General features: G+C 35.8%; 1 protein-coding gene across 3 annotated transcripts in view; it reads right to left on the reverse strand.

Moving 5' to 3' along the window:
- Positions 1 to 18,670, reverse strand: part of ESYT2 (extended synaptotagmin 2) — a 110,624-nt gene that overhangs the window by 38,061 nt on the left and 53,893 nt on the right. For all 3 annotated transcript variants that reach the window (XM_058297623.1, XM_058297620.1, XM_058297622.1), the window contains exons 7-8: positions 7,450 to 7,505; positions 1,885 to 2,005 (exon numbers count right to left, since the gene is read on the reverse strand). In XM_058297623.1, the coding sequence (XP_058153606.1) occupies positions 1,885 to 2,005; positions 7,450 to 7,505 (177 nt within the window). The remainder of the gene's footprint in view (positions 1 to 1,884; positions 2,006 to 7,449; positions 7,506 to 18,670) is intronic.

Genomic DNA, 18,670 nt, shown 5'->3' on the forward strand with positions numbered 1-18,670 from the left:
AAAATACGTAATATTTCAGGTGACACGTGTGAACAAGAAAAATTAAAGCAGGGTGAAGAAACTGTCAGAGGGGTATTGGTTTAGATAAGGAGAACTAGAGAGAAGAAAGAAGCTTCTCTGTTATGATGACATCTGAACTGAGACCTGACAAAGGAAAGGACAGGAACCATATAGATATCTGGAGAAAGAGCTTTCCTGGCAGATGGGATTCTAATTGCAAAAGTACTAGAGAGAGACTGTGCTTAGCCTGAGGAAGAATGAGATTGGGCTGAGTGGCAAGGGATAGATTAGAAAGGAACAACAGGCCAGATTATAATCAGTCTTCTGGGTCACCAAATAATCCTCTATTTTCTTTCATGCTTGCTTTTTTTTTTTTTAACCACTGATGGAAAATTATTAATGTATTACTATATGTTATTGTCCATATTTTGTTTTGGTTGTATATTTGCCCAAATAGCACCCTTGTATAACTTCTTGTAACATTAATATAATTTGTTCTGCTTCAGAGAAAAAACATTCTTATACATGTACTATTAGCCATATTCATTTTTCAAAAGAAGGTTCGCTATGCTATACAGTCTAAAATGTCTTGTTTTTATTTTTGTATGTCTAAAGTTTAGATAATCTAGCAACATTTTTAAATGATAATGGCCATATAAATCACATATAGTTAAAGAAGGTTAGATTTGGGTAGACTTAGGCACTCCCTCATATTCAGGGTGTAAAAAGCGTAAGTGGCAAAGGGATACAATGATTTTTACATGAAGAGGAATTCTTGCATTTTTCAGGGATGAGAATTTTAAGTAAAAAAAAAGATATTCTTTTCTAACATGTAGTACCACATTAAATCTGCTCAATGCCAACAGTATAATTAACTTAAACAACAAATTAATTGGGGTGTTAAAAAATTTAATTAGCTTCAGGAAAAGATGACTACTTCCACTTCAGGAAGCAAAAATGAAAGAATAACACACACACTGAATTAGGACCAACTTAACATCTTCCATTTTAGTAAAATAAGTTGTCCTGTATGTATCAATATTACTACTCAGTGCACACACTACCATGACAAGATTGCTTAACTGACTCTGAAAGCAGCTTGCTTCTTACAACAACTTTGTTAAAGTAACAACCTTTTATGACAAGAAGAATCCAAAATTGAGACTAAACAAAGGATTAAAACACCAGAATTGCTGAAAGCTCTCATTAACTTCAGAAGGAAAAACAGACTGAGAGATCGTTCATTTCAATCATTTCTTCAATGACCCAGCAGAAGGAATTTAATGTTCTTAGTCAACCTTTAAATGCAGTTATTTAGTTTAGTCAAATGAAGATGACTCCAACATCTCTAACCCCCTTTTTATAGATGAAGAAACTGAAGCTTAGATGTGCCAAATAATATGCCCCCAAAAGTGAAGCTACTACTAAACTTAAGAATTATGATTCAACTTTATTTCTGACTGATTCCAAAGCAAATCCATACTTTTCCCATTTTATTAAGGGTATTTGTAATTGGAGTCTTCTTCTAATGTTACTTATAAAATGACTCCAAAGATAACCATACTCTAATGTCTGAGAGAAAATGTCTATAAATCATTATACAAAGTTCTCTTGATGTCCTCCAGGAAAACTGGCAATTCTCTCATAGAGATGTTACATTTTAATGAAAACAGATACAATATGTGCCTTCTAAGATAACTAAATCGTTTGTGCCACTCACAGCTGTCATTTATGATTAGCAATAACATTTGTTGAATTAAGATATAAGATACTGTAACAAGTTAGTTGTTAAGAGAAATACAAGAAGTTATAATGTCCAAGTATTTGAAAAGGTTTACAACAATAACTGTTCTAAAATATTAATGGATGGTAAAACAGACTTACCTTTGGTATAGGAAACCGCAACCGAGCTATCTGAACTTCACTGACAAGAGGAACTGTGATTCGATTAGGCAGCACCAAATAGTTTGATATTATATCCAGAATGATAGTATCTGACAAACCACTGTTAGTTGGGAGGTAAAAGGAACAAATCAACTATCAGACCTATCAACAGCTGTTATAACCTTTAACAATAAACTTATCACAAACATGATATTAATATCTCATTTACAGAATAGTTGTCTAATTTCTCAAGCACTATATTTAAAACCAGCATTTCAGTACTTTAGTTGCTTTATTTGCTGTGGTGACAATAAAGTAGAATTTATTCTTAGAACACAAGGTAATATTCTAACACTTCATAATTTCATAAATAACTTTATCACAGATTGCATATTGAATAAGATACCTCTCATTAAATTTTTTTGACATAAATTATTTCAAATATAGATAGAAGTGCAGAGAATAACATAACAGTCATTTATCCATTCCAGGTTTATAACTAATTTTCTCTCTGCTGTTGTAGACATAGCTCCCAATGAAATAAAAGAATTTGCAGTTTACTCTCTTCACACATTATCAATCACTTTATTTCAGTATAGAATACTTTAATAATTTTATATCCAACATTGCACAAGGAACTCAGCAATATGAATAAAATTACTTAGGCTAAAGAAACAAATGTACTTTTAACATATTTTCTGCCAGTTTTTAGGGTAATTGTGAGAATTAAATAATGTGTATGTGAAAGTTCCTTTTTTTTAGAGATGTCAAGTCTTTTTTTTTTTAACATTTTTTTAATTAAAGGTAATAGATGACAAAGAATGTTACATTAAAAAACATACTTAAGATGGGGAAGCAGACTTGGCCCAATGGATAGGGCATCCACCTACCACATGGAAGGTCCACGGTTCAAACCCCGGGCCTCCTTGACCCATGTGGAGCTAACCCATGCGCAGTGCTGATGCGCGCAAGGAGTGCCCTGCCATGCAGGGGTGCCCCCCGCGTAGGGGAGCCCCACGTGCAAGGAGTGCGCCCCATAAGGAGAGCCGCCTAGCGCAAAAGAAAGTGCAGCCTGCCTAAGAATGGCACCGCACACATGGAGAGCTGACATAAAAAGATGACGCAACAGAAAGAAACACAGATTCCCTGTGCCGCTGATAAGGATGGAAGCGGTCACAGAAGAACACATAGTGAATGGACACAGACAGCAGACAACTGGGGCAGGGGGGAAAGGGGAGAGAAATAAATAAAATAAAATTAAAAAATATATATATATATATATATATATGAGGTTTCCACATAACCCGCTCCCCACCCCCCACACCCATCATTTTTGTAAATTGTATTTTTTTTAAGATTTATACATTTTAAAAAATGTTACATTAAAAAACATAAGAGGTTCCCATATACTCCCATCTCCCCACCCCACTCCTCCCACACCAACAACCTCCCCCATCATCATGGCACACTCATCGCACTCGGTGAACATATTTTGGAGTATTGCTGCACCACGTGGATAACAGTTTCCCCTGTAGTTCATACTCTCTCCAATACTTTCAGTGGGTTATGGCAGGATATATAAAGCCCAGCATCTGACCCTGCAATATCATTTCGGACAACTCAAGGTCCCAAAATTGCCCCCACATCACATCTCATCTTCCTTCTCCTTGCCCTCAGCACCTACTGTGGCCACTTTCTCCACCTCAATGCTACAATTTCTTCTACTACTAATCACAACATTTTTATAGTAGAATATCAGTAAGTTTACTCTAATCCATATTTTATTCTTCCATTCTGTGGACCCTGGGATGGTGAGGTCCACTCCACCTCTAAATGGAGAGGGGACTTAGATCCCACACGGTTGATGGATGTGATTCTCCTGCTTGCAGTTGTAGGCACTCTTGGTTCCCTGGTGTGGTGGTTGACCTTCTTCACCTCCCTGTTAGCTGACCTGGGTAAGTCCAACAAACCGCAGCGTAGGAGTTGCAATTCTGCTGAGGCTCTGAGCCCAGCTGGCACATGGCCAGTCCAGAGATTCAAGTCTCCTGAGTATACACCATCCCTAGTGCCAATCACAGGTTCAGTGAAAGTGACAGAAGAGGCACGTGTAGAAAGGTTACATCTGAGTCTAGCTCCATCACACTCAGGAACACAAATTCCAAAGTCGGGCCCTCAGACATGGCACAGAACTCCAAATTCATCTGCCATGTGAAAGCCCTTTTGAAAGCATATCTAAATGTAAGTTTTATTGCTACACAATACCTTTACTTGAACTGAACATTTTTTTAAGAACCATACTTCTTGCCAGTACTTCTTTTAGATGTTAAAATTATTCAAATACTTATGTAAAGTAACTGTGCATATGAAAATACCTACTGGTACAGGGTGATAGCCATCATTATTCAATGGATAATGATTGACTACCTACCACAAGTCAGATACTGAGCTAGGCTCTTGTTATTCAATGACAAACAAGATATGGTACCTTACCTTAAGGACCTTACAGTTTAAAATGGGAGAAAGACAAAAAACACAGCACTACCCTATTTATGAAGAGATAAGTTAATCTTTTTTCTACGCTAATCTGTATTAGATATGTGTTGTTTTTGCCTGGCTAAAAAGCATCCATTCCCCCTACTTCTAGTGAAAGTTTTTCCTTTGGGGAAGCCCCCATTCTCATACTTTACAGTTTGAATAGATTTTTTTCATGCAAGTTACCCATTTCTCTGTCTTCCCTAAGAATGAGAATAAGACCCACTGCTGATCATTAGAATCACAGGAATTTGTTCAAGGATGGGCATCTGATGACAAACTAAAGTCAACCTTTGAACTCTTTCTGGAACCAGCGCAAAGAGATTCTTTTTTTACTGAGATTGCTAAATTTGCAGAATAGAAGCTAAAAGCTGCTACTACATAGCAAGAGCCTGACTGAAAACATAGGCACAGAGAGAAAAGAGGAGTCAAAAGTTGGAGAGACCTGGAGATACTGGATCCTTGAGGATTTTGTTCAGCTAAGTATTTATTTCACCTGTTGGTTACACTTCCTAAGAGGAAAATACCATCCTCTGTCTCAGTCCATGTAGCGTGGATGAGAATGAGCCCACCCCCAGCTCCAGAAATGGGCTCGTGATCCAGGCATAAGGCCAATCAGCATGTCCAGTCTTGGTGGCCACAGTGACTGCACACGGCCTATGCCAGGCCAATCACAATAACATCTGGAGTTTTGCTGACTCATTCCTTTTTACTTTGGACTTGAACCAGGGAAGAAGCAAGCCTGGAGATGCCAGGGACCACTAGGAAAGCAAAGCTTATTGGAGATTAGAGCCAACACAAAGCAGAATAGAGTCAGGATTTAGATAAACACAGTTTCCTGATGACATCATTTGAACAACCTGATTCATATGTGCTATCTACAGAGTTATTAATGGGAATAAATTATGTGTTTTAAAAAAAAGAGAGCACTATGGTATCATTTAGATATCAATGCCTTGCTGTGACTGAAGTCAGGCTTTTCAGTTTCATGATCCTGGTAGTGAGCCACTAGAATGTAAACTCCACGAGAGCTCAGTTTTTGATTGTTTTGTTCACAACTGTATCCCAAGCACTAAGAGTAGCAGCTGGCTCTTAGTAGACACTAAATATATATTTTCAGGTAAATGAATAAAATAAACTGACTTTTAAAAATATTATGTATATATGTAGGTAGGTAGGTAAGTAGGTATTTGTCTAAAACAGTTTTGAGTTGGGTTTGTTGTTTGCAACCAAGAATTCTAAGAAACACTTTATCCTATCTTTCTAAGTTGTCCTTTCCTTCTTAAACGTAAGAATATTTGTCCATAACCAGTAAACCACAGTACCTAAAAAAAAGACTTCTTATGAATATGTCTCCATTTATTAAGTCTTCATTTTTAAAGATTTATTTTATTTATTTCTCTCCCCTAACCCCCTTCTCCGCCCCCCGTTGTCTGCTCTCTGTGTTCATTCACTGTGTTCTTCTGCATCTGCTTGCATTATCAGGCAGCACTGGGAATCTGCGTCTCTTTTTTTGTTGTGTCATCTTGCTGCGTTAGCTCTTCGTGTATGTGGTGCCACTCCTGGGCAGGATGCCCTTTTTTCAAATGGAGTGCCTCTCCTTGCGGGGCGCACACCTTGTGTATAGGGCATCCCTACGTGGGGGCGCCCCTGCATGGCACAGCACTCCTTGCGCAGCAGCACTGCACGTGGGCCAGCTCACCACATGGGTCAGAAGGCCCTAGAGATTGAACATTGGACCTCCTATATGGTAGATGAACACTCTCAGTTGAGCCACATCTGCCTCCTGTAACATTTATTTGACAAGCCATAGCCAGGAGATAGAGAGGCAAGCGGTACTTCCTGACCCCTGCCAGAGACTGGTGAGTTTTAATTAAAGCCTGTCTGTGCCCTCTTATTAGTGAGGCCCCAAGATTCTCATCCTGGGCCGTGCTGGAAATTTTTCTATTTATTAAATCTTAATTTTCTCCTAATAATGAAATAAAAAACAAACAAAAATTTCTTCTAATGGCTATTTCAGAGTCAAAAGCAAATATACAGTAATAGGAAGCACAGTGTAAACCCAAGGTTTAATAATAATAATTAATAATTAACATAATTTAATTTCTAAGCTGTTTTAGAGAGAAAAAAACACCAGCAAATATCCACTAGAAACATATAGAACTATAACCAATAATTAACGCATTTTAACTTTCATATAAAATAGTAAAACCAGAGAAAGCAAGTTTAGAAGGCTGTAATTTCAGAACTGTTTGGTTGTGACTAATAGGTTTGCCACGAATAATCACCATTGACCATTTATTATGGATTATGACAGAATTGGACATACTGTGACACTACTAGAATGACTTCATTTCTCTTAAAGTAGAGATGTGCCCTCAAAATTCTCAAATGCTTATTATGTGAAATTTTTCTCATGTTTAAATACTAGATAGTTATAGAATAATGAAGGGACTCCTACTGATGCATAAAAACTTCAAGTTCCTTATCTCTCACACTGAAACTCCTAGAGGAGTTCTACAAAGTTAGCTAGGTCCAGAACTGACACCTATTTCTTTCATGGCAGAATGAGTAAAGGTAACAAAAGGTAGAAAGGGAAGGGTTTAGCTATAGCTTGAAAAGAACCTGGAGAGGGTTAGTTTTGAAATATATTTACTGTTAAGGTTTTCATTTTGTTTTGGGAAAAATAAAAACATATTTTAAAATTACTATACCTGATATTAAAAGGCTGCTACTTTTCTAAACTACTAAGACTGGGAAGATGCCTCATGATGAATGAAAAGTAAAATAAAGACAAAATGACTCACTTTAAAGCATTCCTAAAGCCATTCTAATTTTAGGCCATTTGGATTTAAGTAGTTTTACACATGGTTATATGAAATCCCAACTACACTCAGTTTTCATTTGAGAGTCTATTAGAACTGACTAATTCTACCTAGTAGACATAGGTCTCAACCATCCTGATATCATTTTTATAAACTAAAAATACATTATATCATTAATAACTATTATAAAACATTGTATAATACTTACTTCAATCCAGGGATATCTAGAAGATTAGTTAGTCCTGTCCAGTTAATTTCCAAAAGCTGTTTTAAAAAAGGGCAAAATTATTAAGTATCCAAACAGAATCTTTACTATTTCCAATGACCAAATGAAATGCACATGGGATTTTTTCCTCATAAACAAAATGGTTTAGTATATAATATTGCCTACAACTTTTTTGTTTTTCATTTTGTAATATATCGAGAACATCTTTCTATGTTGGTATGTGGAAAGCTGTCTCTCTTATTTTTGTTAATGCCAGAATTTTCTACAGGGTTCCAGTATAATTACACAATAATATATACATCTATCCTCCTACTGATGAACACTTAGAATACTTGATGCTCCTTTTTTATTATTATTATAAGTAATGCTTCAGTGAAAATCTTTTTTGCACACATGTTCTTATATATACATGGAAGTATTTCTATAGAATAATGTTCAAGGAGTAGGATTTTTTGTGAAAGATTTATGTTCATTTTTAATGTTGACAGTTATTACCTGCCTTCCAAAAATATTGTAGCAATTTATACTCCCACCAACAGTGTGAAAATGTCCTTTTTCCATACCCTTACCAAAACCAATCTATCTCACAGCAAGAAATGGTACTTTATGACTGTTTTAATTTTGCATTTTCTTGATTAGTAGCATAATAATTAGCAATGAATGCTCCAGCTATTCATTGGCCATTTGTATTCTTTCACCACGGATTTCCTTTGTTCTTTTTGCTAGTGGGTATTTTCTTAGAATAATTCCTATATAATATATCCAAGCTTCCATTAAAAGATACAGACTGGTAAAACCTATTGATTAAAAATATTGCTTTTCCTATCAAAATGAATAATATACATAAAATTACTTGCGTTTTACAGCCACAGAAACCATGTCAAGCAAAACTATATGATCTCAATTACCCACATAGTTAGATAATAAAAGCTGCTCAAATTCCTTTTGGAAGTGATGGTTATAAATAAATATGAACTAGAAGAGTCAAGATTCTTTTGGCTAGACCAAAACTAAAGGAAAACACAACAATTTTTAAAAACCTGAGAGACTAAAAATTTTCAGCATAAGAAAAGTGAGATATAAATATAAAAATCAAGATGGAAAAAACAAGTAATCTTACATTTTGAGTACAAATATCAGTATGAACTCATGCTACCTTCCCCTGCCCCCCACCCCCAATAGGGTTTTTCTAAGCCTAGAGCAATGATAACCCAAGAGCAACCAGTATCTCCTAGCACCCCAATCTGTAAATACGTTTTCCACTAAAAGGATCCATGGGCTTTGAAGAAAGGGCTGATTTTAGGACTGGGGCAGAAACTGTGCAAGGTAAGTCTGGGACATCTTATTCTATCAGAAAGTAAAAACACACACAAAGACTAATGAGAGGTCCTAGCAAAAGGATACAGGAGTCAACCTGAAGTGGCTTTAAATGACTAAAGACAGAATAATTTGAATATCAACAAGAATGACTGTAATGGGCTGAGTCACTTTGAAATGTTAAAAATCCATGAACCCAAAAAATAAAAATAAAAAAATTCACTGGCCACTTTTGGAGGTTGTTAGGGCAAAGACTTCCTATCTTGACAAGGAAAAAAGGGGTTAAGGAATAAATGAAACAAAATGGTCAAAATAGTGAAAACTCTTCAAGCTGACTGCTTGGTCCAAACCCAAAGATACTTTAGAACTTCCTGTAATGATGGAAATGTTTCATATCTGTGCTGTACATAAGGTAGCCTTGAGTCATATGTGGAAACTGAACGCTTGAAATGTGGCTAGTTCAACTGAGGAACAGGATTTTAAACTTTATTTTATTTAAATTAATTTAAAGTTAAATAGGAACATGGGGTTAATGGCTACTGGATAATATAGACCTAGAATTTATAGACATTTGGAGATAGACAACATTAAAATAAAATTTCCCATGTCCTGAATATGGCATCATTTAGTTGTAACTACTTTAAACAAACCAGAAATATCTGTAAAGCATAAAACCATTGTTCAAAATAGCTAGATACTACTGCTATGAGGAAAAGTAGCAAGTAAATGAACCTAAGGAACGAAATCAGTTTACGGAATGAAAATTTAATTATAAGTGAATAGGAAAACAAATCTCTCTGATGACCAGCAGAAAGTGTTTCAAGACAACAACGATGATACAATAACTATGAGCATAAAACTGAATGAAAAAATATATATTCCAAATTACTAAATTTATAAATATCAAATCATATGGATACATTTATAAGTACTGTGATTTAAGGGCTCAGTCTCCTTTCTTCTTCCTCGCTCATCTTTAAGTCAGAGCTTTAAGTCAGAACTTTAAAATGAAGTATTCCTTACCACAACAAAATATTCCAATCTTATAAAAACACCTGGGTATCAGGAAACTTTAAGATTTAGGAGGGCATTTGACAGGGTTTTATCGCTGAGTTCTGAAGGTTTTTTTCCTTTGCTCAAAGACCTACTTTAAGATGTATGAATGTGTTAGAAATACAGCATGGAATTTTGTATTTTACTCAAGTTAACATGCAGAATCATGTATAATACCTCAATCGTAAAATACCTGCTAAGTAGTTTCTGCCATATCTGACGTATTAAGATGCGAGAATCACAAAAGGCTCAATATAAAATGACAAGGATGACAGTAAGCCAAGAAAGATATGCTTTATGCTTTATTAAGGAAGGAAAAGAAGGAAGAGAGAAGGGGAGGCAGAGGGAGGAAAGGAGGCAGGCAAACATCTAAGTAAAATTAGGTGAGATCTTTATAGTTAAGAGAACAAAAATCAATTTAAAAATGCTACTTAAAGTATTTTCCTTATAAATAAAAATTTTTAATGTCCTTTTCACACTTTATAGATCACAATCTTGTTCCCCTTTAAAAAATCCTCCAGGGAGCACGTGTAGCTCAGTGGTTGAGTGCCTGCTTTGCATGTACGAGGTCCCAGGTTCCATCTCTACTACCTCCTTAAAAAACAAAAAAGAAATCTGCGATATAGTTTTAATAGCATTAAGGTAAAATTATTTTAGCTTAGAGATTTTGGGAAACAGAATTAACCATCCTTTTAAAAGTATTTGTTATATTAGCTATATGTAGCTATATGTAGGAGTATATAATGCAGAATACTTTAAATCTGTGTTAGAATGAGATTTTATGGTTCCAAATAGATTTTGGACTGGTTAAAATATTCGAGTGAAAAAATGACTTACTAGAAATTCTGTGAAAAGCTAATCAATGGTGGTTTGGACCGGTTAAAATACTTTTAGGTGTGTGGTGGTAGCAGAACAAAATTGTGAATGAAATTAAAAGTACTGAATTATATATTTGAACATGGTTAAAAGGGAAAACTTTAGGTTGTATATGTAGAACTAGAATAAAGACTTTCAAAAATCCATGGCACTGCACAACACAAACAATGAACCCTAATTTAAATCATTGACTATACTTGATAGTACAATTATAAAAATGTGCTTTCAACAATTGTAGCACATGTACTAAATAAATGTAAGGGGTTACTAATAGGGTGGTGTATATGGGAATACTGTACTTTATACAATATTGTTCTATAAACCCACTACTTCTCTAATTAAAAAAAAAATACCAAAAAAAAAAAACAAACCCAACATAAAAACACTTTAGAGGAAACATTTTAATGGAACTGATTTTAATGAGAAAGCCTCAAGCACCAAGCAATTTTTATTTTCGCTAAAAATGTAAAAACAAATAGACAAATTTAGTCACAAGTTATCAAAATAGAAGGTCAGCTTAGGACTCCTAAAAACTCTATAAAACGAAGGAAAACAACTAAAGCACATACGCTACATCTATTATTTCCCGTAGCAATTAGAAAACCATTTCTATTATCATTGTTTACATCCTATTTATTTGACCAAAATTATAACCCAGAACATTTCTAAAACTATCTTTCTAGTTACACTGATTTGGGGCAAACTAGGAAGAAACCTTTTTTAAACATTACAATTTTCTAGGACATGCTACTGTCCCTCAGCAAGATGAGGATTGACAGAGCCACTCAAGTTAAAGACATGCTCACAGCTGATACAAGAAACCTATTTTTTAAAAAAATACAGTACATTAAGGTAGTATATAAAAATCACATCATAAAAGTGTACATGAGCTGGCCTCCACTAATTTTGTTTAAAAAGTATGCATTCTGAGCAAGCAAAAGATGTGACTTTACTAGCCGATATCACATAGTCTGATATAGTATTAAGATACATTTTTTATTTTTTTTATTTTTAAAGAAGCTTTAGATGACATAAATGTACATAAAAAATATAAGGGGTTCCCATATGCCTCATTCCCTCCCCCTCCCATACTTTCCTACATTATCAACATCCTTCATTAGTGTGGTACATTTATTACATTGATGAACCTATATTGAAGCATTGCTACTAACCATGGACTACAGTTTACATTATAGTTTACACTCTATCCCACACAATTTTGTAAATTATGACAAAATATAAATGGCCTGTATCTGTCACTGCAATGTCATGCAGGAAAAATCCAATGTCCTAAAAATGCTCCCAGTTACACCTTCCCTCTCCCATCCCTCAGAACATCTGGTAGCCACTGCTAACAGATAATGATAAGAGTTATTTCATTGCTAAAATAATAATAAGTCTACAATAGAATAATAAGTCTACTTTAGCCCATTGTTCATTCCCCAATATTGCAGATTTGGGGATGGTGATGCCCACTGTTTCTGATAGGGGGCTTAGATCCCATGGGGCAGACAGATGGAACTATTTTGCTTGCAGTCACAGACGCTCTCTGTTCCTTGGGATGGGTGTTGTCCATCATCAGCTCCTTGTCAGTTGTTCTAGGTGAGACCAATGAACTGGAGAGTAGGTGCTGCAAGTCTGCTTAAATTCAGGGCTCATGTGGCACATGGACAAAGATTTAAATCTCTGGGACATATATTTATCAATTATAGTGCTAATTATAAGTTCAAATAAAAGGGGCAGAAGAGCCATATGTAGAGAACATATAAATGAGTTTAACTGTTACACTGGGAAACAAATTCCAAAGTAAGGCCCATTGACAGAGTGCTGAATACCTGAGCTGTCTGCCCTGCTTGTTTCCGGTATCTCTAGAGCCCTTGGGAGCCTGCTATTTGAGGCACCGTTTACTGTGGAAGTCAATGAAATCATTCTGAGACTTGTATAAGCGTAACCTGTGGAATGACCTCCCGTCTCACTTTGAAATCTCTTAGCCATAAAAACTCATTTGTATTTACCATTTCCCCCTGTTGGTGCTTGGTAATAAGCCCCTTCAGTGCCAGGAAGGCTCATCCCAGGGAGTCATGCCCCATGCTGGGAGGAAGGTAGTGTGTTTATATGCTGAGTTTGGCTTAGAAGGAGGCCACATTTGAGCAACAAGGAGGCTTTAGGAGGTAACTCTTAGGCAGTATATAATACTAGGCTAAGTTTCAATTTCACAAGAAAAGGTTCAAAAGTACAATCATCAATGTCAAGGACCTGGCTTAGGGACAGGGTGCACCTGGGGCAGGCTTCTACATAATATATAAGTGTTCCCTTTGTCATAGTTTATTTTATCTGTGGGTGGAGATCCATACAAGAAGCAAGAAAATATCAAACTCTCATCCTGGGGAGTTCTGCTCTGTTCTCAATTAGAGGGACAAAAATTCTTTGAGAATATAGGTAGTGCCTAATAAAAGAAACAAACCAGTATGTCAAACCCTTAATATTATTACAAGTAACTATGAAATCTTACTCCTCAAAAATTGAAATTTAGTGATTACCATAGATTTCAAGGAGAGGAGGAGGAAGAATAGATGGAATGCAGGGCATTTTTAGGGTATTAGAATTATTCAGCATGATTTTGTAATAATGGATACAGGTCACTTCAAATTTTGTCAAAATCTATAAAGTGTATGATGCAAAATGTAAACCATTAATTGTTGGAAACTTAGGTACAGTGGCCTCACAGGGAGAGATGTGTTGTCTCCATGGCTACGCTTGCAACCTAAGGAATGCAGTAATTAAAGAGTTCCCGGCAAATGGGATGAAGCTGTTAAAGGCTGAAAGAAAAAATGAGCACATACCTTTTGTAGTGAATAGAACATTTAGACTTTGTACCTTGAGGTAAGATTTTTTTAAAAATTCCTTAGACTATGGGTAATGCTGATAGTTAATGCATGGTGATGCTTGATGTCACGTAGGCTACGTGTTCCTGCTTGTTGTCACGTAGACTGGGGTATACAGAGAGCTCCTTGTAAACAATAAAGTTGTCTGAGGAGTTAATACTTGCAGATCCCCTGATCCCAGCTCTCTCGCACGTTCTTGCTCTTTGTTTTCTTCCCCCTTTTCTCTTTCTTTAATTCCCAATACCCTTTGGGTCCAAATCTCCAACACATAATGTAAACTATTGACCATAGTTAGCAGCAATGCTTTAATATTTGCACAACAATTTTAACAAACGTACCATCTGCATGCAAAATATTATTAATAAGGGAGAGGGGAAAAATGGGGGGGTGATGGGTATATGGGAATCACCTGTATTTCTATTAGACTTTTCTGAATCCTAAAGCTTCTCTGAGGATAAAATGAAAAAAAAAAATAAGACACTGTGGGAATGCATGGAAGAAAATGTCACTGTACATACAGGGCAACAGATCTTACAGTTATGAAAGACAATAACTAAAAAAATTTTACTACTTCAAATTGTTTTTTTATCATTTGGTTATTTTTTAAATTATTGTTTCATTTTCTTATTAATTTTATTGGGTTATTTTGTTGGCTTCATTTTTGGGGAGGTTTTGGGATAACAGAAGGGTCACAGCAGTGCCAGGAGACGATTACTGGTGTGGGGTGTCAGTGATGTGGGGGCACACATGGGAAGGGGTTCACCTGGGGCAAGCCTCTAAGGCATGAATATGTTCAAGTGTTCATGGGACATTGTCTCGCTGGGTGGAGATCCACAAAATAACTAAAAGAATACTGAATTCCCATCTGGGGGAGTTCTGCTACATTCTCTAATAGGACAGCAAGAATCCTCCAAGTGCAAGGGCAATGTCTAGGAATTAAGATATTAAATGGCTGAGATACCACTGAAATTAATATTTTGCAAGTATTTTAAAATTACTTAAAGCTGTCAACTAAAATTCCCATAAATAGGCAGTAGTAATTTGAGTGTTCAAAAATGTAAAACAGAGCATTTTCAGTCTGAAAGCTTAAGCTAGTCAGGCGATGGTGGGCACATACACAATTCTTGTCAAAATGACTGATACACATTTAAATGCTTCTGAAGTTCAGAGAAACAAAATGTCAGTGAGGCAGAAGCAGGATGGAAGAACAGGACTCAGCTGAGTTTTGAAAAGAAAAGAGGTCTGAATGCAAGAAAACCAGCCTTCCAGGCAAAGAGATCTACATCTTCAAAGGCAGCGAAGGGGAATAAGCATAATATATCCCTGAAAACAAAGGAAGGGATATGAGGCAGTAAGAACCAAGACTGGATAAAAAAATGAGTAAGTGAGTGAGTGAGTGAGAGTTTGTATATTAAGTGTGTGAGAAAGAAAGAGAATGATTTTAAAAACTCAGTCTGAAAAATCTATGCACTGGACATGGGAAATATTAGAAGAGGGACATAATCAAAGTAGTGTTTTAGAAAGAGCCTTTTGAAAAGCAACTAAAAATAGTATGCCTCTTCTCCACCCCCCCACATAAAGACAACAAGCCTCAGAACAACTGAAATTACTGCATCTGGATGACTAAGCTATATATCTATTTTAGGAAACAAAGAGAAGAGAGAGTGAAACTTGTATTTTCAAAACATGAATAATTTTTTTGAGCTGCTATGGCTTTTCCTGTGAGAAACAGAATGTTGAACATGATTTATTAATTATAATAGAATGTCAAATTTCAACTGGCACAACACCAATGTATTCATGTATTTTATGAAATGTATGTATTTCATGAACACCACAGAGATGATCTTCTTCTATTTTTCCATACTGCATTTGCCTGATGAATGCAGTAAATTTCATAGTTGATCAATAGCAACTATTTATTTGAGCATTTACTATAAGCCAAGCATTCTCAGTACAAATAAGAATCATCTGGAGGAGTCTGTTAAAAATACAGACCATGGCTCCCAACCTTCCCTAAAGTTTTTAATTTAGTAGATTCAGGCTGATGGTATAGTTCAAGAATGTTTTTCTTATGTTTTAAAGGCTTCAGCTTCTACTTTGGATGTAGAAAACTATAAAGAATATCATTCTTGAACTCATCAGAGAACAAAGGTACAAATCCAAGAAACTTAGAGAAAATCAAGCAGGATAATACTCAAAAAAAAGGCTCCCAGGTTACTTGGATATATATAGTCTAAGACGGGGAACCTCTTCCGTCTAGTGGAGTATTAATTTGTCTTCTCAGCCCTGCCTCTCTACCTCACTGCTGGCTTATCTGAAAGGTTATAGGAATGGGCTTTTGGAGGCACTGTTCTACAAACTTTTTATTCTGGCTAAATCCAGGGGTAAGTATCTGAAGCAGGGAGAATAGGAAAGGAAGAAGGGAAGATAGGAAAACTTACTGTCTTTCATAGTGGCTATGTAAACTTGGGAGCTGTTGACAGCCATATTTTTTGATTGTGGGTTGTAAAACCAGAAGAAGCTAGTCCATAGGGAAAGAGAAGAAAAAAGCCAAGGTATAGAGATGGGTATGGATGGCAGTCACAGTGACTTTCAAATTCCTGGTTCCACTTTGTTCCTGAGTCTCAGCTGTAGTCCCATGCCTAGGTTCCAACAGACACTAATATATGGTATTTTTACTTTTAAATACATCTTCCTCCTTTTTCTTTTCTTTGCATAAGGTAGCGCAATTGCTCCAGTCCTAGCTAAAAGGGCTCAATTTCTTCTTACAATAACTCTAAAACATAGGTACTATTTTCATTTTAGAGGAAAAAACTCAGTTGTTGATTCAAAAGATTCAAGAAGCAAGCATCTCCACATCAACCTTCCTAATTGGAAAGACTCCTAGATAAACAACTTCAGAGTAAGCCTAGGAATATCTTTATATTATAGAGTCATTCTGGAAAAGACTTCATGGATTTATTCTAGTCTAATCTGTACCCTTGGAATAAATCTGAAAAAGAAACCTAAAAGACTCTGAAATATTCCTAAGATTGTTTCTGAGAGGCACATCTAACAACTTTCAAGTTAGATACCCTCATCAGTAATTCACCTCTGGTGTCAAGACTTCATCAGAATGCACTAAACCTGCATGTAGGAAAATATTTAATTTTTAAAATCTGAGGAATTACTATATGCCAAGCTCTGTCCTAAGTAGACATTTGCTGACTTATTAAAATTTTTCTTTATTTTTTATTTTTATTTTTTTATCCCCCCTTGTAGTTTTTTTTATATGCTGTCTGCTCTCTCCTTCCATTCACTGTGCCTTCTTCTGTGTCTGTATTTATTTTTATTTCCCCTCCCCCCTTGCAGCTTGCTTGCTGTCTGCTTTCTGTGTCCATATGCTGCATGCTCTACTGTGTTGTTGTTGTTTTTTGCTTGTCTCCCTTTTTTGTTGCATCACCTTGCTGAGTCAGCTCTCCATGACACTTGCGGGCTGGGTGGTGCATCGTGGCGTCTGCAGGCCAGGAGGCTCTCTGCAGTGCATGGGTGAACCTACATTCACAAGGAGGCCCCAGGATGCAAACCCAGGGCCTCCCATATGATAGGCAGGAGCCCAACTGAGTGAGCCATAGCTGCGTCCCCATTTACTGACATTTTATCTTCACATTTAATTTTGTGAGGTATTACTGTCATCCCCATTTTATAGATGGGGAAACAGACTTAGAGAAATTAAATACATTGTTCAAGCATACAGTAAAAGGAGACAGAATCAGAAGTTGAAAATCAGGTTGTATGACATCCAAGTCTATCATTTAGTCATTATACTCCACTGCTTGCCACTATGCTCAAAAGTTAATCATGTAAGAAATTTTACATTTATTTTTAGCAAGTAGCACATTATCTAAATGAATCTAAACAAATCAACAAGCAGAAAAACTGTGTCAAGGTTTCATTCAGGTCATTGGCTCCATGCTTCAACATCATCTGCATAGTTAAAAAAACAAACTAAAAATGTTTCTAGCTATATTTTTCACTAGCGGGAGGAAGAAATTACTTGGCAGCTAGCAGTGAATTCTGTTCTCATATTTTCCAGTTGAAAGTAACTGAAAAATTTCCCTTCTCTCTGAAGCATATGCTTGGTGACTTTAATCACCAAATAAGGAAATGAATAAGTCTCAACTTTTCAGCTTCATCTCTCTTTTTCTCAGCACTAAAATTTAATTTGAAAGTTAATATTATGATGTTATTTTAGTGGTAAATAAATGTGTGGAAGATTCTAACTAGCTAAGAATATTGCTAAGTTTTGAGGATAAAATAAAGATTTGGATTTTGTTATATTCTGAACTGAAGGGGGGAACCTTTCTTTAAATTGCTAAAAATGTCCCAGGGAGTGGATATGGCTCAAATGGTTGAGCGCCTGCTTCCCACATAAGAGGTCCTGGGTTCAGACCCCAGTGCATCCTAAAAACAAAAAAACGAACAACAAGCAAACAAATGAAAAAACCAACTCAGGGAAGTCAGTGTGTCTCAGTGGTTGAGTGCCGGCTTCCCACATACAAGGTGCCAGGTTCAATCGCTGGCTGATACTTAATTAAAAAAAGCCCCTGGCAAAAAATAAATTAAAAATACTCAATAATTTGCTAAAAATTAGCTTTTTATAGTCACTGATGAAAGCAGTTTTTTAAATATACTGGCTTTTTAACAAAAGGTAGATGAAAACCAATATGAATTTTAAATCTTTCATGGACCTCTTTATTTTCCAATATTTTAATGAAGCAAAACCTACCACAGAAGTTCCCTAATAACTTTAGAATCTGATCATATTTTGTGTACTTGAAATACATTAAAAATAAGTCTATTATTTAAGCAATAATAAGCAATAATAAGCAAATGAGAATAATTTTAGTGGTACTAGAAAGATGACACAATTCTTCTTGCATTTTTATACAGAAAAAGTACCACACACACACAGTACACACACACAGTAAGTAAACTCAGTAAGTGTAGTAAACTTAGTTTGGTCTAGATAAGCCCATATATTAAAAACACAATAACAATAATTTTTAGTAAGTTATTTGAATCAAATT

Source organism: Dasypus novemcinctus, chromosome 5 (assembly GCF_030445035.2).
Source record: "Dasypus novemcinctus isolate mDasNov1 chromosome 5, mDasNov1.1.hap2, whole genome shotgun sequence".
In the NCBI taxonomy this organism is placed as follows: domain Eukaryota; kingdom Metazoa; phylum Chordata; class Mammalia; order Cingulata; family Dasypodidae; genus Dasypus; species Dasypus novemcinctus.